The 26,096-nt window shown below is 42.1% G+C and overlaps 3 protein-coding genes across 6 annotated transcripts; 2 read left to right on the plus strand and 1 right to left on the minus strand.

Annotated features, from left to right (window-relative positions):
• The first annotated feature begins 4,925 nt into the window (after positions 1-4,925).
• On the plus strand, positions 4,926-12,067 carry matr3l1.1 (matrin 3-like 1.1). 3 transcript variants are annotated; one of them, XM_067247276.1, is made up of 20 exons: positions 4,926-4,950; positions 5,445-6,425; positions 6,687-6,748; positions 6,857-6,895; positions 6,986-7,062; positions 7,181-7,221; positions 7,320-7,442; positions 7,644-7,769; positions 7,859-7,975; positions 8,073-8,197; positions 8,271-8,575; positions 8,729-9,351; positions 9,518-9,596; positions 9,774-9,799; positions 9,912-10,040; positions 10,200-10,330; positions 10,417-10,819; positions 10,911-11,034; positions 11,210-11,331; positions 11,666-12,067. In XM_067247276.1, exons 2-20 carry the CDS (start codon positions 5,508-5,510, stop codon positions 11,693-11,695), a joined length of 3,600 nt encoding a protein of 1,199 aa, XP_067103377.1. In that variant the 5' UTR covers positions 4,926-4,950; positions 5,445-5,507; the 3' UTR covers positions 11,696-12,067. The 3 variants fall into 3 exon arrangements, with proteins under 3 accessions (XP_067103377.1, XP_067103378.1, XP_067103376.1); XM_067247277.1 differs by lacking the exon at positions 4,926-4,950 and having other exon boundaries at positions 4,951-6,425; positions 10,914-11,034; XM_067247275.1 differs by lacking the exon at positions 4,926-4,950 and having other exon boundaries at positions 4,952-6,425.
• matr3l1.2 (matrin 3-like 1.2) lies at positions 12,023-19,445 on the minus strand. Of its 2 annotated transcripts, none has more exons than XM_067247278.1 (20): positions 17,714-19,445; positions 17,286-17,347; positions 17,147-17,185; positions 16,914-17,017; positions 16,650-16,705; positions 16,392-16,508; positions 16,182-16,307; positions 15,916-16,053; positions 15,495-15,619; positions 14,809-15,361; positions 14,546-14,657; positions 14,425-14,444; positions 14,219-14,341; positions 13,985-14,122; positions 13,772-13,900; positions 13,519-13,649; positions 13,074-13,380; positions 12,730-12,880; positions 12,495-12,610; positions 12,023-12,315 (listed from the first exon to the last, which is right to left on the minus strand). In XM_067247278.1, exons 1-20 carry the CDS (start codon positions 18,524-18,526, stop codon positions 12,253-12,255), a joined length of 3,423 nt encoding a protein of 1,140 aa, XP_067103379.1. In that variant the 5' UTR covers positions 18,527-19,445; the 3' UTR covers positions 12,023-12,252. The 2 variants fall into 2 exon arrangements, with proteins under 2 accessions (XP_067103379.1, XP_067103380.1); XM_067247279.1 differs by having other exon boundaries at positions 13,994-14,122; positions 17,714-19,444.
• Positions 19,446-20,004: 559 nt separating this feature from the next.
• Positions 20,005-21,986, plus strand: LOC136954187 (polyadenylate-binding protein-interacting protein 2-like). The gene is made up of 4 exons (XM_067247764.1): positions 20,005-20,111; positions 20,405-20,554; positions 20,815-20,991; positions 21,188-21,986. Exons 2-4 carry the CDS (start codon positions 20,414-20,416, stop codon positions 21,242-21,244), a joined length of 375 nt encoding a protein of 124 aa, XP_067103865.1. The 5' UTR covers positions 20,005-20,111; positions 20,405-20,413; the 3' UTR covers positions 21,245-21,986.
• Positions 21,987-26,096: the final 4,110 nt, after the last annotated feature.

Raw genomic sequence — 26,096 nt, forward strand, 5'->3', positions numbered from 1 at the left:
GCTTCATGCAATTATGAAAACAATATATTAGATTGACCAGGTAGTGTCAGTAGATCTCTATTTTGAAAATTGATCAACAATGGAAACAGATCTATTTGTGTATTGTACCATTTATTCTAAGGACAAGGTTAATAGACCAAGATAGTAGAGGAAACATAGTTGGTTCTTGGAAATACGTTTTCTACTAATGGTACATTATAACATTTGGATATGTACTGTTTAGGAAAAAGCATTACCAAAAGCAAGTTGTGTGGTCCACGCAAATGTAATGTACCTTGATCTGAGAAATAAATTGACATTGATGAATCTTGTTTTCCTCTCATAATTGCTACCACAGTAAATGCAGTGTTGTTGCCGACATTCTACTGAACACAACGCAAGATATATTATTCATAATAAAGGAGGGAAAAGGAAGGCACATTATTAGTTAAGATGTCATCTGATATATATAAATAAGTTGGAAGGTTTTGGACCCTTGATATGTTATGCCACTGACAGGGTTCCTGCGGGGTCTTAAAAAGTCTAAAATTAGTCTTAAAAACTGCCAGATTTTCATCCACGGTCTTAAATTTCATTTAGTCAGGTCTAAAAAATGTTTTACCCTTGTTCATTTCAAGAAACGCTGGCTGAAGAAAGTTATTACAAAGTAGCAAAAAAGTATTGAGTCGTAGCCTACAATGCGGAGGTCCAGGGTTCGAATTACTTGGCTTGCGGGGGGGTTTGCTCCCCCTAATTAAGACTTGGACCCCCCAAAAGAGGTAAAAACAACAGGTCGGGGGGGTCGATACATTTATATATCGTTCTTACCTGTAATCGTAAATATTACTTTACGGCCTGGAGAAGAAGCTGACCCCCCCCAATTATTGTATAATTCGCACTCTGTTTCTAACCAAACTAAACTAAAGAGAATCTTCCTGAGATTAACAAGCGTTTGGCGGAGGAGAGACGATATTTATGAAACTATGTGAAGGTGAAGTCCCACATCTCACATGACCACAATGTAACTTAAAATAAATAAACAATTTAACATTTTGATTTGAACCCAGGCTGTTGCGGCACGGCCCCAGCATGTCTGAAAGAGCATGCACACTAACCCAGTGAGCTAACAGGGGAGCCCTGCTTTTTTCTGGTTTTCTGACACCCCAACTCTAAAGGTCGATACAACTAGATAGTTCAATGTCAAATTAAATGTTGAATGGAGATTGTTATGATCCCTGATAGCTCAGTGGTTAAGTATGTTGGCTACTGTGTGAGGGGTCTTGTGTTCAAATCTAGCTGAAGGATCTTCTTACAGCTACATTTTTGCTCTTGGACTTTTTAAATTAAATTTGACTTACTGAAACCTGCAGGAACCCTGCACTGAACCATTTTGCAATGATTAATTACACCTGTTGCTACTATTTTACACCTTTTTAGCCTCGTCTTAGGTGAAACCATGACTAACATTTTTAACAGCAGTGAAGGCAATGACAGTATGTGTGGGCATTCATCCATGCATGGTTGGAAATAGTCTTATCATTAGAGCTTGTTTTTTTTGTCTACCATTTATGATAAATTACCTGTGTAAAGATGTGTCAAGCTTATATTTTGATATGCTCTGCGTCATAATACGGTCATCAAGTGTACGTATGTTCACCCATGAAACATTTTAATGGCCCCCCTCTTCATGGCCAGTTGAACAGTAATAAGGACAGTAGGTGTGTTGTTGATCTTCTAAGTGCTCCTGCCAACCAGATAAAACTGCAACGAGATCATTCCCAGTTGATTTCAGCAAAAGGACGAACAACGCTTTGGTGAACAAGGGTTTACAGCTCAACCATTTACCATTTACCACTCACTACTGTTTAGACAGAGGAGCTAATGGACCCAAATGGAGGAAGTGTTTATCTAGTTACCTCCACAGTTTATCTTGATGTTACCTATTAATGTTCCTCTGCTGTGTGTGTGTGTGGTGGGGGTGTGGGGCGTGCGTGCGTATATGCATGTGGTAGCCTTGGAAAAAGACTCTATTGTTTTTCTGTCAGAATGAGTTTATCCTGCAAGATTTGGCAATAAAAACAATGATGTAACCTGACATAGTGACTCAAAATTCAGTTTAAAAACTTTGACATGACAAATCACAAATGTTTGAACCTGAGAAGAATTACATTTACATTTAGTCATTTAGCAGACGCTCTTATCCAGAGCGACTTATAGTAAATACAGGGACATTTCCCCCGAGGCAAGTAGGGTGAAGTGCCTTGCCCAAGGACACAACATAATTTTTCACGGCCAGGAATCAAACCAGCAACCTTCTGATTAATAGCCTGACTCCCTAACCGCTCAGCCATCTGACCCCCCCTAAATTATGCTCACTTATGAAAATCTTTTACTTTCTTGTGGTTTCAAACATAGACCTTGGTGACCACGCAGGTCCCAGATAGGTTCTTGAGGAGAACCTCTCTTCCCCTGGCTCCCCTAGGGACATCTGACTGAGGGACTGAGGCACTAGGTTGGCCAATGCAGTTATAGGATCAACAGGTGGGTTCATCCAAGATAGAAACCTATAGAAACCAGAACATATATAAATGAATAATGTCACCAATTTAATATTTTCTAATCACATGGATTATTGTGCATTCTTTTGCGATGGATACAGTGTATTTTGTATTCTTTTTCAAATGAACACATAAGACAAATGAACAAGAGAAAAGTCAAGTAAATGTGACTGAGATTGACATACCTGCTAAAGTTAGGGTGCACTAGAGGATGTTCAGACAGTGGTGCCCATGCTAACGGCCCAAGCCCCAAGGCTTCCAGAGGCTTAGTGCAGTGAAGGGGGGCTGGGCGAGGTAGTGTGATGGGTATCCCCCCCAGGCTCCAAACGGGATCCAGCCCAGAGTCATGGTGCAGCAGGGGGGCATCTAGCCAGAGCCCCAGACCCAGAGGGCAGGTGTTTACTGCCAGACCAGAGAGGTAGCTCTGCTGGCCCCGCTCACGCTTACGCCACTTGGCCCTGCGGTTCTGGAACCACACCTGAATGCAGTACATGTACGGGAGAAGCAGGGAGGCAGAGAGGTAGTATTTGAGATTAATTCATAATTGTCAGAATGTAAATCTTTTTTGACAGTTCCTTTTAACAATTTAAATATACCTGAATTCTAGCTTCAGTCAAGGACAGATGCACCGCCAGTTCCTCTCTGGGGAGAAATATTATAATTGATTCATAGTTGAACATTCCCAAAGAATGTAGGAAATACATAACACCAATACTACAGCTTATCCAATAGCAGTGGGGATGCATTGATTTTTGAACAACACACCATAATAACAACAACAATATAATCGTTAAATGATAACCCGGCACTACCTGGCAAAGATGTCAGGGTAGTGAGACTTCCGGAAGGCTCTCTCCAGTTGGTCCAGCTGAGCGTTAGTGAAGGATGTACGGTAGCGCCTCTGCTTTCTTGAGCTGATATGTCCATCTGTGGACGTTGCTTTCGGCTGCACTTGTGGCTCCAACTTCAATCCCTCCTCTGTCCCTCTTTCTGGTTTCTCTCTCTGAGCTCTTGTTATGCTCTCTTCTACCATCTTCGATGAGACTTGGCTTCTATGGTGGCTGGTCTCCTTTGGAGAGATTGAACTTTCCTGGGTAACCTGTGAAGGGAGGTCTCCTTTGTCCTGGTCGGAGTGTATGTGCTTTATCTCAGCTCCTTTGAGAGATATGGGAGCCATGACATCATCAATTTGGGAAAACTCAAAGCTACCTTGATTTATTAAATTTTAGTCTGTGAGTTTCTCTTTTAGTCAACTAATTTGTTAATATTTTTCTTTAGTCAAATACGTAATTCCAAGCTCCTGCAGTTATCTAAGGACTTCAATGACAGGTCTCTCCAAAAAGTTAAATTTGTAAAACAAGTGAAAGTCATTTTTTTAACTACTTAACATACCTTGGTTGATATCAGGATCCTTCGAGGCACTTCTGCTCAAAATGGAATCAATCAGATACGTTGACACAAATGGCAAGGTTCCCACCTTCTGTGTTTCATCTCGGTTTGACGGGCAGTTCTGGATCCCCTCTGACTGTCCTCGGAACAACCCCACACATGTCTGCTCACTCATGGCCCACTTACTGATCTCCTAGACAAGTGCTCTGACTGAAGCTCACTCTGTACACAATGTACCTGTGCTTAACAAGCGAGTGTTGCATTGCTCTCTATCGTTGAAATGCAGTCTGTGGTTTTTAAGTTTGGCAGTAGGTGAGGGGAGGGGGAAGAGAGGTATGATTGCATTACAGTTGACTGTGTAACTGTAGCTATATAACACCAGTTCAGAGGGACCACAGATAATTACATGCCATTACTCTTCATGGCTCTGCTGTGAACAAGAAATTGGCAGAAGTAACACATTTTTTATTGTTGTAAATGATAAATGTCAAACAAGTTTACCATATCAATTGACAATCTATCACACTTGATCAATTCACATACATGTTTAACCGTTTTTTTGATAAACATTCACTTTCATCATCTCTTTTTTTTGATAATATTTTTTTTTTTACATCCATCCTTGAGGACGCTCGTCTTAAATGGTCAATTTTGTGTTGTGAATGATATGTGTATGATGGATTAAACTTTTTCCTATGTCCGTTTATGTGTAGTTCTTTGCCTTCTGTTTCATATAGAAAAACCATACAGCTTCCCATACAAAGATTTCCACACAAAGATGTCATACCAACGAAATCAATGAACTGAAACATTTGATGTCAGTGCTGTCTGAAGTCAAATAAACCCATAAATGATTATATCCAAATGGATTTCAATAAATCTTTCACTTTGTCTCTTGACCTTTATTTTGAAATTAGAGTAAAATTAACAACCGGAAATACGTCTCGTTTTACTTCACATTATTGTTTAGCTGGGCTGGTGGCTAGAAGGGTAGCAGGCTTCTACGACAACTTTGCCATTATAGGTAAGACGACTGCGGTTTATTTGTTTTTATCTAGGACTATATGTTTGCTAAATGAAAAAAACATTGTCAAGGATTGGTTCCACGGTATGTTTTGTAAACACGTACGATTATTTGTTTGCACTTGGCTAACAGGTGGAGGGTGGTTTTTACAGATTGTTTGAATACATTTAATTGGGAGTCAATTACGAAAGTGTAATTGCAAAACGTGATTGAAAACAGCGGGTCCACAAAGTAGTTAGCTAGCTTGCCGTCGTATTTGCTTTCCTATATAGCTAGCGTAGTCAAATAACAAGCACTAATTGGTTTGTGGAAAACCCAAACAGTAGGATGGATGGGTGAGTGTCTGGTATTTCCATTTTTGTAAGTGTATTAAGGTTCTCGAGATTAGGATTTGATTCTTGGCCAATTGCATGACACTTCCTATCCGAGGACTTTGGACCTCTACAGTTGCATTGTATCAAAGACTCGATTTTCGTTACATTAATTTTCCTTAGATTTCTCCGGTGATCTCTCTGCATCGGAAACTTCCACAAGACTTGCTACTTTTACCTTCCAGCATGTCTCACAGCAGCTACCCCTACAGAAGACCTGTCAAAGATACCAGGTCCGACTCTTACCAGGCTTCAGATCAGCTACGCACATCTGATGATGGCAACCTTTACAGGAGAACGCAGGAGCCATCTCATTCCACTATGTCATCCTCTTCCTACTCATCCAGACATTCCACGATGGAGACGCATCAGTCCCAAAAGCCCCCAGAAAAAGCCCTGAGTCTCTTGTCTAGCTGTGGGCTGAAGCCGGAAGACCTGGCTCTGTTGGCGGAGCTGCCAGAGCACCTCATAACCGTGGAGTCTCTTCCTGGTCTGCTTATGGAGATCAAAAACAAGAGGAGAAAACAGTCTTCCTCATCCACCTCCCATTCGACCACATTTCACCCCCCACCTGCAAATCTCAGCTCCAAGCCCAAACTCACCTCCACTGAATGGGAGCAAATTCGCTCCCAGCCAGTTCAGTATCCACTGGAACAGACCTACAGAGATCCCCAGCCTCAACCCCTTCCACCGGAGAAGGTTGCCAGCTGGCAAGACCGTTGGGGCAACCCTCGGCAGACTGGCTCTATCACCCTTAAGCCCAGCTCATCGTGTACATCGGACGAGTCTAGCTATGTGGTGGACTACAACTTCGGTAAGAAAGCGAATGCCTTTCCCAGCTATGAGAGGCCCTCTTACAGCACAGCACCTGGGAGAAGATGCAGCAGCAGCAGCAGCAGCAGCGCTCCAATTGCCTCCAGTGTAGACCTTGATTACAGGTATGCAACATCAGCAGACTACAACCAGGAAGATTTTCCCAAAAGCAGGATGAAGGTGGCCTGCAAGATGCCCTCCAGGAAGGCAGCTCTCGATTTCCACGGAGAAACCCCCGAGACATACCCTTGCGCATGCTCTTTGTGCGATATAACCGTGCTCTCTGAGAAGGTAAGCAGTCTCCCCCCCCCCCCCCCCCACCCCCTCACTTATTTTCGCTGTCTCCTGGGTGACTTCTTTCTGGGCTACTTGTGCGAAGGGTGACCATCACCCGCAAGCGAAAATAGCGCAAATCGCAAGCAGGTAGGTTGCTTTAAAAGGGATGATTATTTTCCTGGGCATTATGTTTAACCACAAAACTCTCAAAGAATCAGGGTGCGGGTCTATTTATGTCCGATCAGACCGGAAATGTGACATTTTTTCTTCCCACAGTCCTGGGTAGCACACATTAATGGGCCCCAACATGCAGACGGACAGCTTCTCCTCCTCCAATTGTGAGTTATGGTTTACTTTACGCTTATGGTTTTCTTTACGCTAATGTGAGAGTTACGTTCAAAACATGTTACACAATTGCCATTGCTTTTTATCTCTTCACATCACAGGTTCCCTGATTGGGACTGTAGGATGGAAAGTATCAGCAGGTGAGTACAACACGTGACACCTTCAGTGTCATGACAATCTTGCTGCACGTGTTTGTCTGATGCGACCAAGATGTTTTGTTCTTGCTCTAGGAGTGATGACCAACCAGCAAAGTCGAAGGCTGGAGAAGGGAAGGTCTCATCTGCCCAGAGACCCAATCAAAGCTCTGGTAAAGTTGACTTGTCCAATCCGTTTGATTTTATTGGAAGTTTATTGGGATCAAGTGCATGCAACATTGGTAATGTGACTATTTGCCACTTGGCAAACTTTGCTTTATTGTCCTACAGGTGGAAGACTGGAAAACAGGCCAAGAAACAAACAAAAAAAGGTATTTTTTTTTTTTTTAATGTTTCCATCAATAATGAAATGATCATATACCTTCATGCTTTATTCATTTTCATGGAATCGTGTCTTGTTATTTTCCAGTCCCAGAGCAGTAGCAAAGTGGTGTGTGCCAAATTTGCAGCCCAGACTTACGAGGAACATTCTTTGAGGAGACTGGCTGAACAATTTGGAAAAGTTGTCAAAATGATAATGTTCCCTTCATTGGTGAGACAGTAGCCTTTTCATCAATAACCTATTTGCAAAATAGCTTATTGAGCTTTAATGAGGTACAAATGAATTCTAATACAATTGGTTATTGGCTGATATCTGAAAGGACTAGTAAAGAAAGTGTCTGTGTTGAAAGTATGAAGGGTTTGTTGTATTTTAACTTTGTGATGACATGAAACACGTTTTCAAAAATTTCAGGCATTTGTGGAAATGGGCTCAAATGGCCAGGCAATGGATATAGTAAAATACTATACTGCAAATCCTATAGAGACAGAAGGAAAGAGAATAACCTTTTACGTGTCGCAAACATTCAACTTCCTCCAGGTAAAATCTTTAAATAAATTTTAACATGAATAGGATGTTGAGATGATTTGTCATTCAACCTGCCTTTCTAAATGTGTTTATTACAACAGAGTTCTAAGGTGTTGAGCTTCACACCTTCACCTGTGGGCAAGGAGGGCTTCCTGGATCTGATGGCCATAGCTAAAAGATTTGGCACTGTACTCTACTCACTATTCCTACCTTCAGTGGTAAACCAATAATAATAAATGTCCATCTTTAGTTTTTTCTTTAATAGTCCTCTTGTTACATCTTTTTCTTACTTGTAATTGACTTTATCCTATGCAGGCTTTTGTGGAAATGAGCAATGCCATTGATGCTCAGAAGCTGGTTGATTATTACTCATCCACTTCACTCAAGATAGATGGCGTGTCACTCCAAGTGGCATTTTCTTCTGAGTACAGCACACTGAGGTAAGTTCACGACTTAAGTCGACTTAAGGGTAATTTTAGCATATTTTTGACCCGTATTCTTTTTTTCCTGCAGGAATGTTCCCTCAACCAGGAAATATGAAGAGAGTTCTAAGAGACAAAGGTCCCCGAGTCCCAAAAACGGTGCCCACAGTCCAGGGAAAGACCCTTCACACAAGAGGGAGAGGAGAAGCAGGAGCAAAGAGAAGGAAGACAACGTTCATAGCAGCAGAGAAGGAGAGCGGAGGAGGAGGACGAGGAAGAGGAGTGAAGAGGGGAACACGCGGTCCTCCAGCAAACACAGCTCTCCAGGTTCCTCCAGGAGTTCTTACACCAGAGACAGCGAAAAGGTCCCTGGGCCTGACAAAACAGTTATCAAAAGTAATTCCTTCACTTACTCACTTGATATCAAAACCATTTGAAGGATCCCACACATGCTTAGGGTTAAGCCATCTCCAAGAGTGAGTTTGATGCGGTTGAGGTGTGCTAGATAGTAATCGTCATTGTACAACTCTATATTTTGTCTCTACACAGAAACAACCTCAAAACCTGATGAGGCAGCTTCTCCTGGTTCCTCACAACCTCAGACTGAGAAGAAGACTACCAAGGAACAAGGGCTGACCAAGACTCAAGCCCCCACGGTAGAACCAGCTAGCACCCATCCGACAGCCCATCCATGCAGCACTAAGGACAAGGCCCAATTAGCCACCACGGATCAGGTGGCCCAATCAGATGCAGAGAAACCCAAACCAGACGGTGTTTATCAGAGTGCTGAGTGCATCAAACAGGAAGAAGCCAGTGGGAGCTGTGACATGACTGGGACTGTGGACAGTGACATGGACAGTGACATAGAAGGGATGGAGGTGATTGGGGAGGATGGTGTACACATGGATGACTCCATGGAGGAGGCTGTGTGCCTTGAGGATATGGAGCAGCAGGAGAGGTTAGAAGATGAAACCAAGTCTTGTACTTCAGAGACGGACACAGCTGTAGCCCCAGAGGAGGAGCGGAGACAGGCCAAGGCAGAGGAAGTGAAAGGGGTAAAGGAGGAGGTGATGGAACAGGCTGAGATGGAGACAGCTCCGTCAGTACAAGAACCAGAGCCAAAGAAAGATGGAGATGATCTGATAGCATCCACTACAAAGGAGGAAGAGGAGGTGAAATAAGTATTATTTAACTTAATTGGCGACTGGCTGTGTATTCAGCTGCTCCATGGATGTTAGCAATAGCAATGCATACTGGATGGCCAGCCTGATACTGAGCTACACAAGAAATAGTGAGAGTGCCTATGTTCTAATGTATGTATCTCTTGTTCCCACCCAGGAGGATCCTGACTTTCCAGAGAGTCTTGAGAACTGTATTACCTTAGATGAGTTGGAAGAGGAGCATTCTGAGGATGAAGGTAGTGATTGTTTTATGCATATCTACTTGGGGTGCACTCAAGTGTAGTTGAGTTTAGTTAACTCTGGTACTAAATGTGGTTTATCTCAATCATATAAACCCTGGTTTATCAAGGGAATTTAGACCGCACCAGAAGCCCAAAACCCATTTTAATTTAATCTTGTTTCTTTTTTCACAGATAAGAACAAAAGACACAGGTCTAGGGTAAGGATTGATTATTCTTTAGAAAATCTCTGATTTTAATGTCTGAGGCAATGCAGATTCACACTGGTAAATTATATATTATAATGCAAATGTTTTATTTCTGTCCCAACAGTGTCACTACAGCAGAGTGATCTACATCAATAATCTTCCCTTTAGCCATTACACAGACGTTCAGTTTGTGAAGATTGTTAAGGGCTTGGGAAAAGTAGTGCGCTATTTTCTCATCCGAAATCGTCGAGAGGTAGTAACACTCCCCAATTATCACCATAGTAGATGTGTCGTTTCTTCGTGTGATGCTACTTCATTTTGAATAAACCTAATCAATTGGATTCGACCCACATTTATTTACTGGCCTTGGAATTTTTGGCAAATGGCTTTCTAACCTCAGTTGTGTTCACAGGGATTTCTTGAGATGTCGAGTTCTGAAGAAGCTACAAGAACTGCCAGTGAGCTGAACATGAAGCCTATTGAATTCAATGGTTCGCGCTTGGGCATTCACATATCTCGGAAATATCACAGGCTTACTGCAGGGTAAGAGCCAATGTTAACAACCAAACCTGTTTGTGTCACGTCATCTAGTTTAGGATGTGAATAGCATATTTACTTCTAATTATTAGGTGGAGGGTTGAGTCAGACTCTGAATTGGACAGTGAAAGGAGAGGACACAGGACAAGGAGCACCTATAGAAGCAAACAGACCAGAAACCGTTCCCATTCTAAGCCTAAGACAGAGAGAAATGACTCTGCTAAAAAGACACCAGAGAAGGAAGAACCAACTGCCAAGAAGGAGGACTCTTCTATAAAAACTGAAGAAAACGTCCCATCAAAAAAGGCTGGAGAATGCGAGGAGTCGGTTGCGGAAAAGGAGGACTTGACAGCAAAGGCTACATCCAAGAACGTCAAAGAAAGGTCTGTGGTATCAGAGGAACAAGCAGTAGGTTCCACCACACAGGACTCTGATGAAAATGGAGGCGAGGCTGACAAACTAAACACCCCAGATTCTCAGGCATCAGATGAAAAGGTATGTCTAGGAAGGCAGTTTTAAAGTAGTTACTTGAAGCATTTCATGGAGACAATATCATTCTAATAATAACCCCCATCTGGTTGTTCAGCAGGACCGTGAGGGGCCCCAGGAAAAGCCTGCTGAGAAGACTGAATCCAGAGAAGAGGAGGTTCAAACGCAATCAGACCCCATAAAGACCTGGATGGATTCATTCAAACCCAACAACCCTGTTGGTAAGTACTGGAAACTCTAACCCACTTCCCTGTGACTATGCTAATCCTGTGTCGGTTGGTGTTTGCCCCAGTAGTTTCCCCATCTGTGTTTAAGGGTACAAGCTTGAAGTTCATGGTCTACATGAGAATTAAACCAGGTATTTCAGACTGACTAATGGTCTTAATACTGTGACAGGAATGGAATTTGTTCGTCCTGTGGTGGGCTATTTTTGCAACCTGTGTCAGGTCATCTATGCAGATGAGGATGAAGCCAAAAAGGAACACTGCAGCAGCCTGTCACACTACCAGAAGTTCATGGTGAGGCTTTTGGATGCATTTTACATCCGAAATGTTCTTGTCAAAATAAGTTATTTATTTCCCACAAATGCATCTTTTATAGAAGCAGCTATTTAATTAAGACAGTTGACTTGTGGAAGCATCTGTTACCGCACACTACTTGTAGTGCCAATGCCACAGTAGTAGAGCTTGTAAGAATCATTTTTGTGGAATGCTGATATTTTACACATCCAGATCACCTCTATTGTAAACTGTGGCCTTAACATTGAACTACGACACCAAAGAATTGTATCGATATAAAGTTCTTCTGTTGATGGACATTTATTCCTGCTGATACTCTTCCCTTCTCCCCCAGGAACATGGAGATAAAGACTGTACCAGCTGAATCTAACCTCTAAAAGAAGTCACTTGTTGATCTATGAATATTGTTAATTTCTTTTAATTTATTTGGTTGATAAATGTAATCTCAAAATGAGAACATTTATCAACCAAGTAAGAACTAGTTCTATGCTCAAAAGTATTAAACACTCAAAAGGTGAGTCATTAAGATGTTTAATTTTGTTCCAAGAGAGACATTAGGTGTTGGTCAATCTTGGGTTGAAGGAGATCTTTCCTTTCATATTTGAGACTGAAAGATCAAAACTATATACACAATTTGTATGTTGCTAAATTAATAAAATGAAACAAATTAAGTCACATCTATAAAACGATGTCCTGAATACAAGTTCAATTCTTTAATAAAAAAAATTCTACTTTTGGTATGTTTTCTACTTTTCAGGATGAGTCATACTGGGTGGGGGGAAAAAGTAAAACTTTTCTTGAACAGCATACAAGTAAACCTTAAAAATGGTTTACTTCTACATGAAGGTTACAACAAACAGAACTCAGAACTAAAATTGTAATTCATCTTCAGGATGACTGACTGCATGCAAAGCATTGAGGTTACTGAGCAACCTTTTTCCCTGTTGTGCTTGAAGCTTTTGTCTTCTCTTTTTCAAGGTGTTTCTGAAAATTCAAAAGAGGATTGTTACGTCACCAATAAATCTTGCACATAATGCTAGTTTTTCTTGGTGCCTCTAAAGTAAGAAGATGACTGGCAGTTAGTTTAGAGACTACAAGACTACAGCATTCAGACATGGCCATGAGCTATGGGGAAACAAGTTTGATGTTTCCTTCTTTATTACCTTAAGCTTTTCGTAGTGAGCCTGACTACTACAGTGCACCTTCTTCGCCGTGTCCTCGTTGGAGTAAAACAAAAAGCAGACCCTGCAGTAGTATCCCATCTTCACAAACTCAACACCTGCAATCAATCATAAAGCTGTTCAGAATCAACAGCACATGTCTGACCAGAACACCCACATATCTGAAGTACTCAAGGTCAGGACTACACATTAATGATGATTGACAGAACTAACTTACCAATGGGATTTGTAGGATCGTACGGTTCTAAGGGGAGGGAGGCGTTGGCTGGTTTGGTCTCAGCCGCGGGTGTCTGGGAGCTGGGTGTCTGCCCATTCTCTTCATTCTTCTCACTGATGGGGATCGCAGGCTCCTCTTCACGTTTGATGCTCTGTTTTGCAAAAATGGGGGAAGATCTTTACAACTTGTTGCTGATAAGGTGATAATCAACAGAAAAGAAAACGACTTCCTCTTCGGTGGACAACCTTATCTTGCTCAGACCTTTTTTAGATCAACTGCATTTGGCGACGAGGGAAAAGTGATTTTATTAATCCTCAAATGACAGCTATTGAGGGGGTTCCTACCGAGTCTGTTGGTGTCTTCTGTACTTCTGAGCTTTCTGAAGGTTGGTCAGTGTTCTTGACCTCCTTCGCTGCTGCCGCATTCTGTTCTGTACTGGAAACAGCACTAGTCTCCTCCCCATCTTTCTCTGGCTCCTGCTTCACAACAGGGCTCTTCTCCTCTTTGAACTTCTTGACCGCTGGCTCCTCCTCCTCCTGCTGTTGCTTGGCAGTGGGTTTGGCTGGACTGCTGCTGGTGGACACGTCACCCTCCTCACGCTCCCTTTTGATTGGTCGTTTCTCCTCTGACGCAGCGCCAGGGGGTCTGTGTCTGGAGTGGGAGTCAGTGTGTCAGTGTGAATAAGTAAAGGATTGTACCCCAGTGCCTGGACACTCACAAAAATGGTCTAACTACACAATGAATATGACCAAAAATGAACAATCAAGTGAAATTTGGATTTTGACTCACCCATACTTGAGTTGCTTATATTTCCTACTAATGTACACGGTCAACCGCTTGTTCTGGAATCTTGGTGGATTTTCCCGATAGGTTTCAGCCATTTTCTCAGCATCTTCTCCACGCTCCATCTCAATAAAACACTGAACAATACAGACACTAATTTAGAACACAATTCATATATCCTTTTACTTCTTTCCAACAGGCCCTTTTGTTCTGTCAGAGATCAGAACAAAAAAGTTCCTATTAAACTTTTACCCATTACCTCAGATCTAATTCTGTTCAGGAAGAAACGTCTTATTTTCCCAAAAGGTTCCGCAATCTTCAGAATAGAGACATCCAAATACTTTGAGTTTGGAATCCCGCCGACATACACCACTCTGCTATTCCCACACTGAAAGGAATGTCAAACACTTAGGACACAAATCTCATATTTGACAAACTCTTCATACTCAAACTTTCCAATCTACATACATACCTTGCTTACCTGGATAGTAGGGTATGTTTGTGAATGGTATATCCTTACAGCTTTCCCACAAACGGTGGGTGTGACATTTCCATTGTAGAATTGAACCATTGCTCTGGCCTCTTCTTCAGAAGACAGCTGAATAAAAGCCTTGAGTGAAAGGAAAAAAAAGTAAAACATGTTGAGGTAAGGAAAAATATATCCCATCTTCCATTATACTTATGCGTAAACTGTGTAGAAATTTACCTCAGGCCTTAAGTCAAGCACCAGATGCTGGTCAACTTTACCAAAGGGTTTGGCAAGAGCCAGGAGCTCACTGACCAGAGTATGGCCTCGTTTAAATCCAACAACATTGACAACTCTCATTTCCTATCAAATAAAAACAAACGCAGAGTTAATAGAGCACCATGTGACAATGGTTAAATTCTTAAAAATCAACTGAAACACGTTACCTTATTTTTTCTTGTACTTCCTGGAAAGTGAAAGAAAGGGAGATTATGTTGACAGTCAAATGAGAGTGTGATGTACTTTGATAGCTTGCACATTTGAAGGATAGCAAGCTGTGTTGCATACCTGCCGAAGAGTCACCTTTGGACTGGGAGTCCATGTCATCTTCATCAGCCAGCTCATCCAGAGTTACAAAGTCATCCATATTCTCTGGGAAGTCCTGCTCCATACTTCCCTCCTGGTAACAATGAACAATGTTTACATTTCTCCATATATTTTTTCTGAGATGTTTACGACAATATATTCTCTGTAAAATTATGCAAATATGCCACGCAATGGGTTTTTCATGTCAAGATAAATCAAGAGGATTGTTTCTGCTGTTATCTTACCGGGCCTTCAGACTGGCCGTCATCAGCCAGGTCCGAGCTCTCGACAGGTTCTGTTGCCTCGGCATCACCTTTAGCCTCCGTTTCATGTGAGGAGCCTTCCGCCTCCCCGGGGGTGGTCCTCTCCACCTGGCTGTCAGACCGTTCCTCGGACCCGTCCCCCTGCTCCCCATCAGGCTCCTCTTGGTCACGGCCATTGCTCGGAACATTCTCATCGTTTGGTTCCGGTTCCTCATCCCGGGGTTCCGAAGCGCAGTCCACCGCTTCCGATGGTTCCGCATCGGCTTCTGCCCCATCCCCTGGAAGTTCAGCGCCGTCATCCTTGTCGACCTGTTGTGTTCCGGCATCCTCGCCCTCTGCCTCGTCCCCCTCCACCACTCCAACTACCTCGTCTCCTGATCCGTCTCCCCCTGCCATCTTCGGCTCCTCCTCCTTGTCCTCAGCAGCAGATACAGAGGAGCCCTTAGAATAGGTTTTGGTCCCAGTGCTGCTGGTGCTGGACTTCCTGCCCCTTTCCTCCCCAGACCAGCCCTGCCCACTTTTGGAACTTTTCACACTAAAAAAGGAAACATCAGTACTCATCATCTCTACAAATACTGTTAAGACCTATTCAACTCTTAATATCCGTACTTGATTCGTGGAGCATGCTGGATTTCTATTTCTATAATGCGTTCATGAGCAGTGCTTACTTTAGAGTCCTGTACTTGGTGCACATGTTGAGGCGAATGACCCTGCCTTTGATGGTGAGGGGGTTGAGAGTGTAGTACTTCACCAACATCTGAGCATCCTCAGGAGTCCCAAGCTGGACAAACGCCTGGGAGGACATGGGCACGGCATTGTTCCAATATTCTTACAAGAATATGTACAATTACGACCTTACATTTCCAAGGTAATGCACAGTCAGAAGTCATGCACAGTCAGAGGCAACACTAGCAACCCTATAACTACCTGTACACAATGCTAACATGTTTCAAGAATCGAAAGATACATTTTAAAACAGTTAGATGGATAAGCAGTGGTCTCGACAGTAAAAGCATGCTAAAAGTCGCCTTCTCTCTTTGTCGTAGATGCAAGCAGCATGTTGAACTTGGAATCTGACTCAGTGTTTACCTCTTCCTTTAGGAACAGGTGTTTCTCCACGGTGCCGAAGCGTTTGGCGATGGTGAGAAGCTCCATCTTCTTCTCTGCCTCCCATGGGAGGTTGGAGAAGAAGACCACTTGACTGGGCCTATTGGTCCTTTCATCTTTCTGTTGTTCACACATGGAAGACAAGGTGTGAAACTCGCAATCACTACTGAATACTGTGAATAACCACTCAAACTATTGAAATTGATAATGGTTTGAGTTTTTTTTTTTTTAAGAATAACAGTTCCTACCTCAATCACCATAAGTTCCTTAGATAGATAGAAGGTGATTTCCTGGCCAAAAATGTTTGCTGGTTTTCGCTTGTAGTAGTTGACCATGGCCAAAGCTTCCTTGTGTGTCTGCATCTCCAGAAAAGCCTGTATCAAAGACACAACTGACACTGTATAGGGTACATGGACTTGAAAGAACATCAAATAGGTATAGTTAGCTTAATCTCTTACCTTGGTTTTAAGCACAAGGTGCTCACAAAGGGTCCCAAAGGGTTGAGTCAAAGCGAACAGCTTCTTCTGAGGGGGGAGCTTCCTATCGTACTTGGCCACCACAACTCTGCTTCTTATCTAGGGGGTCAGGACAGGCATGCTACTTGAAAGATCGTTCAAGCAAATGCTGTTCTGTTCGACCAACCAATAACCCTCTGTTCCAGCTGTCTACCCATAACCACCCACACATTTAGCTATACAAGGAGTAAAATACATTACCTTAGGCTGTGCCGAATACGCCTGAGCTTTGCCATGACCATGTCCAGTGACACCACCTAAAATGAACCATACTGTCATGATAATCCAAGGGAGTACACTTTAAATGTCTTTTTAGATATGAACATTGTTACTTTGCCATGTTTGCACTCAAATGATGACAAGTTAATAACCCAAAACGATTCACCAACTCAACTGTTACCATCACACATGGTTTCAAAACATACGGGTCTATTGAGGGAGCGTTCCTCCACACAGGCACCTTACCCCAGCTGGAGGGCATGCCCCTGTTCTGCTGTCCAGTGGTCATGGGGGCGGCTCCCAGCAACCCCCGTGAAAGGTTGCTTGTATCCAGCACATGTGACTCAGAGCTGAAGAAGAGAAATGGTTAGCAACCAATATGCTTTTTTCACCCCATCACTGGGGGGGGGGGGGGGGGGTGCGTGTGCAAACACAAGTGAAGGAGAAAGACAGTAAAGAGAAGTGGAAACTCATCAAACCTTCTGCTCTGGGCCATGGGAGGGTCCCAATCAGGGTATCTAGGTGACACAAGACAAAAAACCATATCAGATTACATCTCACAAAGTGCTTTCTACAAAATACTACAACTACTAGTGTGTGACGAGTTTAACAACTTACATTTGGAGGAGCAGCCTCTGATTCTCTGCATGTCGTAGCCCATTTGAGTGTTGATTCCACTCCTAAAGACACACCCACATTACATGAAAGACTGAGTGAATTCAGCCTACTGCAGACACACTGACCCTCCAGACCTACTGTGGGCCTAAATCATAATCAACAAACCATGGCTCTGTCTCACTAAACATTTCCAAAGCAAATACAACTTTTCTTCCTCTGTCTATTGCAAGTTAACCATTGATCTGTTATTTTGTCACGTAAACTGCTGGTCAGTGAATTGAGCCCTTAAAATATCCTAAATGGTGCATGTGTTGGGGTTTTGAAGGTGGACTGGGGATAATCAAACCACCTGGGTTCAAGTGTGTGGATGCATCAAGAATGTGGCTGGAGTTTTTACAGGCCAGTCAGAAGGAATGGAAGGTACTCACCATGATGGAATGGACATCAAAGTCACAAAGAGAGCACACATGGGGGAACATGTGAGGCATGACTCCTAAGTAGTCCTGGACTTTGCCCTGTGACGGCGAGCCCATCCTTCTCTGCATAAAGACACTGTTGGACGCTGGAGGGCCCATGCCCATTCCACCGTAGTGGTCATGGGAAAGCTCAGAATACTGCCGCTCCCTGCCCCCACCGCCGCCGCTGTTGTTGTTGTTGCTACTGTTGTAATCTAACTCATAACCCCGGGCTCCGGTGACATTTTGCATGGAACCGTAACTTAAGTCTCCCTGCTGGCCGCGGGCTGAAGACTGCCCCATGGATGTGCCAAGCCGTCCACTGCGCATGTCATCCCAGTTGTCCCTGGTGGTCCTGTAGGAGTCTTCTGAGGAAATGGAGGGCAGGTCCCTGGGGTTGCCCACCATGTGCCTGTTGGAATCTCCCTTGCGGTTCTTCAGCTGCATGATAAGGTGCGGCAAGGTCTCCACACTGATGTTCTCTTCTGGGATCTGCGCCAACGCATCCAGGTCGGTAGGCGACAGGCCTAAGCTGGCAAACAACTTCATGGTGTTTCCAATATGGCTACTCGCTCCGCCCCGTTGGGAAAGCTGCAAGTTACGGTCCTGACCATCACCAACACCACCCATGCCAGAGACCATGCTGTTGAGCTGTCTGGAGGAGCCCTGGAGGCCATCAGAGCGTTGCTCACCCATGCTGTAGTTCAAGGTCTCAGCAGCTGCTAGGAGGCCCCTACCCACAGCAAACCCCTTCTGACCACTATCTGAAGGAATCTTCTGAGACATTGTGGTAGAGGAAGGGGATTGTGCACAGACAAAAACTTTAAAACGGCACAAGGATGGAATTAAGCAATAGCTGGACAAAAAAAATATATATATTTGAAAGGGGGACTTGCTTTCTTCAATGAATTTCAACAAACGAAGTAGGCTAGGCCCAAGTCAACGTGGAGAAAGGGAAAGTCCTCTTCTCGGATGGAAAGTTTAGCTCTGCAAAAACACAATGGTGTGGGACATTCTTGAATGCTTCCGCCACAAAGCAGACATGGAGGTGAAGTAGGAGTCCACAGATTCATAAAATGTGAGAAATTGACACATTTAAAACAGGAAGAACCATTTATAAGCTTTTAAGAGAGCTAATTGATAGGCACAGAAGGCAAGAAAAGCATAAAAGATTCAAACTTGAAATGACCTCAATCAAGAGTTGAGGAACATACATTAGGAACAGTGTGCCATGTCCAGAAAGAAGACGGCTTAAACCTAGGATTCGCCAAGATTGAACACTTTCGGATTCAGGTGGTGTCAGCTAGCTACATATGAAATCCTGAAGTTTGATGTCTAGAAAATGAGGTGAAAGAAGGAAATCCAAATCAACAACCAAAAATGTTGGAATTGCCAGATAGGCCTACCATTTAATCATGTATGAATATCTGGTAGATATCAAGATGGTTGGCCAATATGACCCCAAGATTGACGTTAGGCTAATTATCCGAATGAGACAGATAGCATGCTACACAACCAGCTAAAAATTTGGAAGATAGGGCCTACTTGACTAGCTAGCTGTATTATGTGCGTCACGTCTGACTTCTGATTCCCAGGTGACTCTAAAGTATTCGTGGAAACTGCACGTTGCAGATATCTAATATGGCTTTGCTTAAAATACTTGACAATAAAGCCAAGCACCATAGCAGAGACGACGATGCCCTGACTAGCTCAGTAGCTAGCTAACTAATGCATGTATGGTTGTTCCACAGTGACAAAAAACACTAATGAAGGCAACATACTTTTCGTAATTCACAATCTGTTCACTAATAGATAAAACTCTCAAACGTAAGCAATTTATATACCTTAAATTATAAGAATACGTGCTCGGTGTGTAAGAAGTGTTCATGTCACGTGATACGCCAAACCATTCCTGAATCGAATCAACGTTATCTTTGCTAAAGCTCTAGCTCTAGCTAACAATCGATCCCACTGCCCTACTAATAGTTTTGCAAAGAACAAATTGATCTACAACAAGACCACCTGTTTGTTAAGTTCAATAGATGGTTCGATGTGGTGGCTAAAGAAGTGAGGATAACCGATTTCTCCATATATAGTTGTTATTCTTACCTGGTCTTGAGTGAACACGCGGAGCAAAATCCCACCACCAACAACACCAGGTGGCGCTGATGGGGCTGTAACTGGTGGGGGTGTGCCTAACGTTCAATTTTCGCCCAATCACAGCAGAGAACATGTTGACGTTCACCATGTAAACAAACAGACACAGGCAGCCATTATTCTAACGTAGAGGCAGAGGTATATCTCGCACGGAGAGTTTGACAAAGAGTTGGACAAGACAAGACTTTGCCAGTTCATTTGATTGAGCAAACCGGTATGACTTCTAGCTTGATGTTAATAATATGCTAATAATAATGCGACAATGTACGTAAAGTTGTCAAAACCATACTGTAAAAGTCCCTTCGCGAGCTGTCTGTCGACTTAAAATGCCTGCCTTTAGGTTAACTGGCTTGTAGAACAGCTAAGCTAGTTAGCTATCAAGTGTCAGCCAGCTTGGCTATTGTTCTGAACTACTCGAATATAGTTACCTGCTATGTGTGGTTTTGTCTCGAATATAGTCGGCATGCAACATTATTAATGTTCCATTGTTCCATGCCTTTTTCACAGACAGTAAAAATGAAAGACCCAAGTCGTATCAACAACACTTCAAACATCATCAACAACAACGAAGTCATCCTAACTAACCAGTTCAACAATGAGGACAATCCCTTCGCTGAATATATGTGGATGGAAAACGAAGAGGAATTTAATAGACAGGTAGACAATTATGACTTTTCAAATACAGCTAATTATAGATTGACATAAATGTAATATCTATTTCCTCTAATTTAACTAATAAAGTCATAATTCAGTAGTTTAATGCATCAACGGTTTAAAAGTTATATACATACACTATATATAGAGGCTTACAACACAAGTAGAAAACAACCTTGGCCAGTTACGTTGAAGTTGCCTGCAAGCAACATTTGTATTGTTCTTTCCGCAGTGCACCTTTGAACCTTTTTTGGGCTTCCTAGGTTGAAGAGGAGCTTTGGGAGGAGGAGTTCATTGAGCGGTGTTTCCAGGAGATGTTAGAGGAGGAGGAACATGAATGGTTCATACCAGCCAGAGACCTCCCCCAGGCCATCAGCCAACTGCAAGACCAGCTCAACTTACTGGGCCTTGGGGACGAGTGTCTGCTGGATGACCTTGTGGTAAGCGCTTTCAAGTGTCTGTTTTCACTGGACAAAACAACTACCAAATTTTCAATTCAAATGCTGACAAACCCTGAAAGGAAGTTCAGATAACTTTTAGAAAATGTTCTTAAATGTCCAGCTTCATTGTGTGGCAGTTACATGTTAAATTGTCTTTGGACCCTGTGAATACACACTCGTTATGTTTTCTCTTCAGATCAACAGCAGTTTGAACCCCAATGCTGCAGAGTTTGTACCTGGGATAAAGCACTGAGACAGTCTCTCCTGATTGATGATGGAAGCACTAGTCTGCACTGTGAAGCCACTGGAAGAAGATATGTTGTTTGAGTTCTGTCACTATGTTGCACTTATTGTGTTGCCAAAGTTATCAACTAGCCTCGCATGTGTAAAGTTAAAACAATGTTACATAAATATATGTAAAGTATATGCATATGTGGTAACTGTTTTTGAATGTAATATCAGGGCAAGAGGATTTTTTGTTTACTTTTACTTCTCACCGGAATATTGTGATTTCAATTAGTTACGATTTTATACCAGGACATGGCTTTTCTGTCTAATCAAAGTTAAGTTACAAGAGGTATCTTTCATTGTCTGAACTTAATCTTGTTTTACAGTTTGATATCATTTAGGTCAATAATTTTTTAAGACATACTATACATCGTTCATTTTTGCATATCATTGTTTGATTTTAGCATACGTCTGGTGGTTGCTGTATTGTATTGTTACTAAAGTGTGCCTCTTATGTTTGTGCTTGTTTTACCTTGGTGTTCAGACCCCGACATGCTTGGAGAGTAACAGCTTTTTTTGGAGTTTATTTCCTGCGCTCTTCTTTGTTTTCTTCCTTATCTCAGTGCCACGTAAAACTGATTTTGTTGTTGTACATGCACATAACAATAAGTACTGTAAAAAAATGAAAAAGTACCAAAAGTGTTGTAAAAAAAAAAGTATATATTTTTTCTTAAACTATTTGAAAATAAATGTTTATGGATCATATATTTGTTTTTACATTCATTATATAACTGCATATCATTTCACACTACAACTTGTTGAGATAGTGAACATAGCTGTCACACTGGATATTTATATAATGAGCTGCAAAAAGGGATTTGTCTTGTGACAGTCTGTGATAATGTTGCAATATAATCATTACACTCTTGAGATTCATACTGTGGCATTGTAAATGGTGACTGAAAAGTAGTGTCACAACAGTGCCCTCTTTGGGTTTTCCTGCTCATACAGCAATGACACTGCAACTATACGAAACAAAAAGGCTAAATGAATGATTACATATTTTGCTGATTACGTATTTAGCTGATTACATATTTAGATGACTAGATTCAGAAAATAAATTGGGGGAGAACTCACAAGTGACTGCTATTGTGTGTTTTGTATTCACACACAATGTGGTTTTCAATGACCAGTAGATGGTAGTATTGATCCCACTGGCTTCATTGAATCTATGATGAGGGCCATACATTTTCCGTGGCTGCTGAATTATCAGCAAGTTTATTGAAACAATTGTTACTTAACACTTCCTGACCAGAAAAAAAGTTAAACATGTTCAGTACAGCCAATAAAGGACATTCAAGTTTAAATCAATTATATTTGGTAATTTTCAAAGAATTACGTTTTAATTTGGAACACATTAAATCCGGTGCTGCTAGCATTGTGTATGTAGACGTTGCAGTTGGCTTTAATGACCAGTAGATGGTAGTAGTGATCTTAACTTCGGTTCAAGGGATCTTAAAGGGATCTTGTGTTCACACTATTGGGGGCTGGTGCTTTTCTGGGGAATGCTGTCATCACTTTTACCAATACTGTCACCACATTTATATGAAATACTGTTCCATATCTCTAAATACTGTACATATTATAGTAAATACGGGAGCTTCCATTCAAATTCAATGGAAATCCATTAAGTTCTATATTTTGCTTTGCATCCCAAGGAAAGATCCTATGTGCAACATCCATGTCTACTGAACAGAAAGAACAATGGTCTGGTAGTGTTACCAGGAGAGAAGCAATCACTTGTTGGAGACTAGAAGGAGGTGAAAGTGGGAGTTGGTTGATGCTGTCCCCTGAAAAAAGCTCCTCCTGTTCGCCTAAACTCTCAAATAGGGCCAATTTTTAGACGCTTCTCTTTGAGTTTGAATATAAAGGCAGTAGCAGTGGTGAGCTATAGATCAGGCTCCTTCTCCATTGTTGCTACGGCAGGTCAGATACCCTCAGACTGAGGCCATGCATGTTGATGAGCCAGAGCAGATGTCCACGTATATTTCGGGTTTGTTGTGGGGCGTTCTCAACAAAATGGGTTGTCCCCCAAAACCTGGGTACGGTCCTCAGGGACTTCCTCGTTGTGTCTGCCACAGGCTCGGCCTGCATTCTTGGGGAGAAAGCGAGTTCTTCTGTCATCAACCATAATATTGGAAAGAGTGCAATGAGAAAATGTGTACAGATGTCCCTGCAGTCACAAGTTCATGACCCTCATGTCTTTGGGAGACACACCCATGCATATCATCAGACCGTTGGCTTAGGGGATATGAAATCAATTCAGTGGGGAACACCACATGTCTTTGTATTTCACTGGTTCTTGCAAATTCTCTTACACCATGACAGAATGCCAGCACCCCGAGATGCTACAGAGATTCAGCCATCAAACGTATCAGATATAAGGGAAAAAAAGGGAAACTTATATACCATTCCTTATATCTGGTGAGGTTAAATCCTATCTAAATACATGGTTTTCAACCTTTCAGTTTAAGAGGGAATTCAAAGAGTAAAAGGGAGATTAATTTACTCTTTCATTTTCTCGGACTTAACCTTTTTGTGTCAGGTAACGTCAAGTTTAATGTGTTGAGTGGCACCTGGGACAGTTGGCTTCCTCCATGCCTGTGCAATGACGTTTTAAGATACAATGCCACTACAACTGGAGAAAGAAGGTTCCATAAATTGTTGGTGGTCTTACTTTCTAGAACAACCAAGGAACCCTGTTCTGAAGAAGACCTTTGTCTCCTCAGTGTCCTTGTCGCACGATCTAAAGCTTGTTTATGGGATTGGATATAAACTACTAAAGGCATAGACACAGTTCAAGTTGAAAAGTTCATGCAGGACTCAAACAAGGAAATGTTTGAGTCCTATTTTTCTTGAATATCTAGTCAGTCTGAAAGGAAACGTATTGTCGATGACAGAGGTGAACTTTGTATTATTTTATATAATACTCACAACTCACAACATTTATCACTGTTGGGTGGACAAACACATTTTGGTCTTTAATATCGTTATTTACAGGATCTCATGCACTGGTTTCAAATTGTTTGTGGTGAAAAGAAAAGAAGAAAATCTGCATCCCTCGCTGATGCAGAGGATTATACCACCTTCTTTCCTCCCCACTCTCCCCTACACTCTCTCTCCCTCTCTCTCCTCTCTCTCTCAGTCCCTAGCTTTCAGATGCAAAATAAGCAGACATATGGAGAGGAGGTCTTTCTCCGGCCCTCCTAAAGATTCAGATTGTATGACAAATCACGTCCAGCACCGACGCCCCCAGCCCCTCCAGTGCACTTCCAGACAACAGCTTCATTAGGGTGAAAGAGGGAGTTTTTGCAGCTTTGTCGAGTCAAGCTCAGACCCCCTTTCCCCTTCTCAATTACTCCATTGTTGGCACCAGCTTCAAGTTATTGCACTCCAAACCATATGGCTCATTCTAGACTCCACAAGTGATGCCCATGCCTGTAACTACCAGGCTATGAGTCTGGTGCCAATGCCAAAGGATGGCGCAAAGGATACAATTCAGTTTATAAAGATAAAGCCTAAGAGTCACACTATGTGAACCTGGGTTGTATATTATAATCACTGTTATTGTTGCTGTTGTTATCAATGTGTTTGTTCAAATCAAATCATTCGGACTTTCAGTGTTGAAAGTGTGTTGATTCAATGTATAATCTCTATAACCTGTGACCATGCACATAAAATGGCTATTAGAACAGATTTAACATTTAATGGGAAATTGAAACATGTCTCCTCAAACAAACACGTAACATAACCAACAATCCAAAGGGCATTTCCCTTTTTGGGGCATATGGTCATAAGGCCTTGTTTATTCAAGTTGAAAAGTCGGATGAAGCCAATTGTACATGGGATTAATTGCCACAGTTAAAGTATTGCCGAATATTTGTTCTCCTTTAACAGTTTAACCAGTGCAAAGCATTAGCTCATTTTGCTGAATAGTTGCCATGGATCTTTTGAATGATAAAGTCTTTAGAGACACTATTCTCATTGTAGCCCCTAATGTAGGGTAAACTAGAGGTAAATTATGCACTTGTGCAAATACATGAAGACAAGTGAATAGGCTGCAATGGGTCTTGCATTTAGACTGGGACCTCTGATTGATAGTGCCCAGGTTCACGAACTGCCGCAGTATTTTGGGCCCGGTTCACAATGAGGGCATACGATTAGCATTCAGAGTGCCTTAAATGAGATTCCAGTACATTATAGATAGTTAGCGTGTGTTTGAAAATCAATATAAAGTTACACAATTAAAAAAATGGCTGATATTGCAGACAAAATATTTTGAAGAGGAATGTAGCCTATAACTCTCTTTAAGAATGAAAACGAATTGTAGCATAAACAATTTAAATGTGGGTGAAAAAGGGGAATTCTACAAAGTGATATAATAAAAATGGAGACTTGCATCTCGGGCTGTGCATAATCGAATACTTCATGGAAAATGAAAATTCGCACATTTGCACATTTCAAAATGTAAGACGACTGCTGTCCTCTGATGCTCTAAACCTGATATTTACTGAACTGTTTTTTACTTGCTTGTAGGTCTACAGAACGAAATAGCATGGGTATAAAATGCAACAGAACTGTACAACAACCGTGAATCTCAAGAGATAGACCTTGTAGTAACAAAGAATTTGGTCTCCATCACGGTTGGTTGTAAGCAAGGACTTTGTTTTCTTTTTCTTCCTCTAATGCCTTTACAAAGATGAAGGAGAGCTTTGAGATGTGGAGTAGTATCTCGGTACAATTGAAGCACTGGAGTAAGGAATTAATTACCATTCAAAAGTAATGGCCCTATTCTGCCCTGCTTGAGTTTTTTTTAA

The sequence above is a fragment of the Osmerus mordax genome, chromosome 12, assembly GCF_038355195.1.
Source record: "Osmerus mordax isolate fOsmMor3 chromosome 12, fOsmMor3.pri, whole genome shotgun sequence".
NCBI lineage: Eukaryota > Metazoa > Chordata > Actinopteri > Osmeriformes > Osmeridae > Osmerus > Osmerus mordax.

What these genes read in the sequence shown, in the direction of transcription:
- LOC136954187 (XM_067247764.1), top strand. Translation starts at nt 20,414, where the DNA reads ATGAAAGACCCAAGTCGTATCAACAACACTTCAAACATCATCAACAAC. An exon ending in AAGAGGAATTTAATAGACAG is followed by an intron (nt 20,555 to 20,814) that starts GTAGACAATTAT and finishes TGGGCTTCCTAG; the next exon opens with GTTGAAGAGGAGCTTTGGGA. An exon ending in GTCTGCTGGATGACCTTGTG is followed by an intron (nt 20,992 to 21,187) that starts GTAAGCGCTTTC and finishes TTTTCTCTTCAG; the next exon opens with ATCAACAGCAGTTTGAACCC.
- matr3l1.2 (XM_067247278.1), bottom strand. Translation starts at nt 18,526, where the DNA reads ATGTCTCAGAAGATTCCTTCAGATAGTGGTCAGAAGGGGTTTGCTGTG. An exon ending in ACCAAGTACAGGACTCTAAA is followed by an intron (nt 15,362 to 15,494) that starts GTAAGCACTGCT and finishes TTCCTTTTTTAG; the next exon opens with TGTGAAAAGTTCCAAAAGTG. An exon ending in TGCTTGACTTAAGGCCTGAG is followed by an intron (nt 14,123 to 14,218) that starts GTAAATTTCTAC and finishes CTTTCACTCAAG; the next exon opens with GCTTTTATTCAGCTGTCTTC.
- matr3l1.1 (XM_067247276.1), top strand. Translation starts at nt 5,508, where the DNA reads ATGTCTCACAGCAGCTACCCCTACAGAAGACCTGTCAAAGATACCAGG. An exon ending in AGGATGGAAAGTATCAGCAG is followed by an intron (nt 6,896 to 6,985) that starts GTGAGTACAACA and finishes TTCTTGCTCTAG; the next exon opens with GAGTGATGACCAACCAGCAA. An exon ending in GAGACCCAATCAAAGCTCTG is followed by an intron (nt 7,063 to 7,180) that starts GTAAAGTTGACT and finishes ATTGTCCTACAG; the next exon opens with GTGGAAGACTGGAAAACAGG.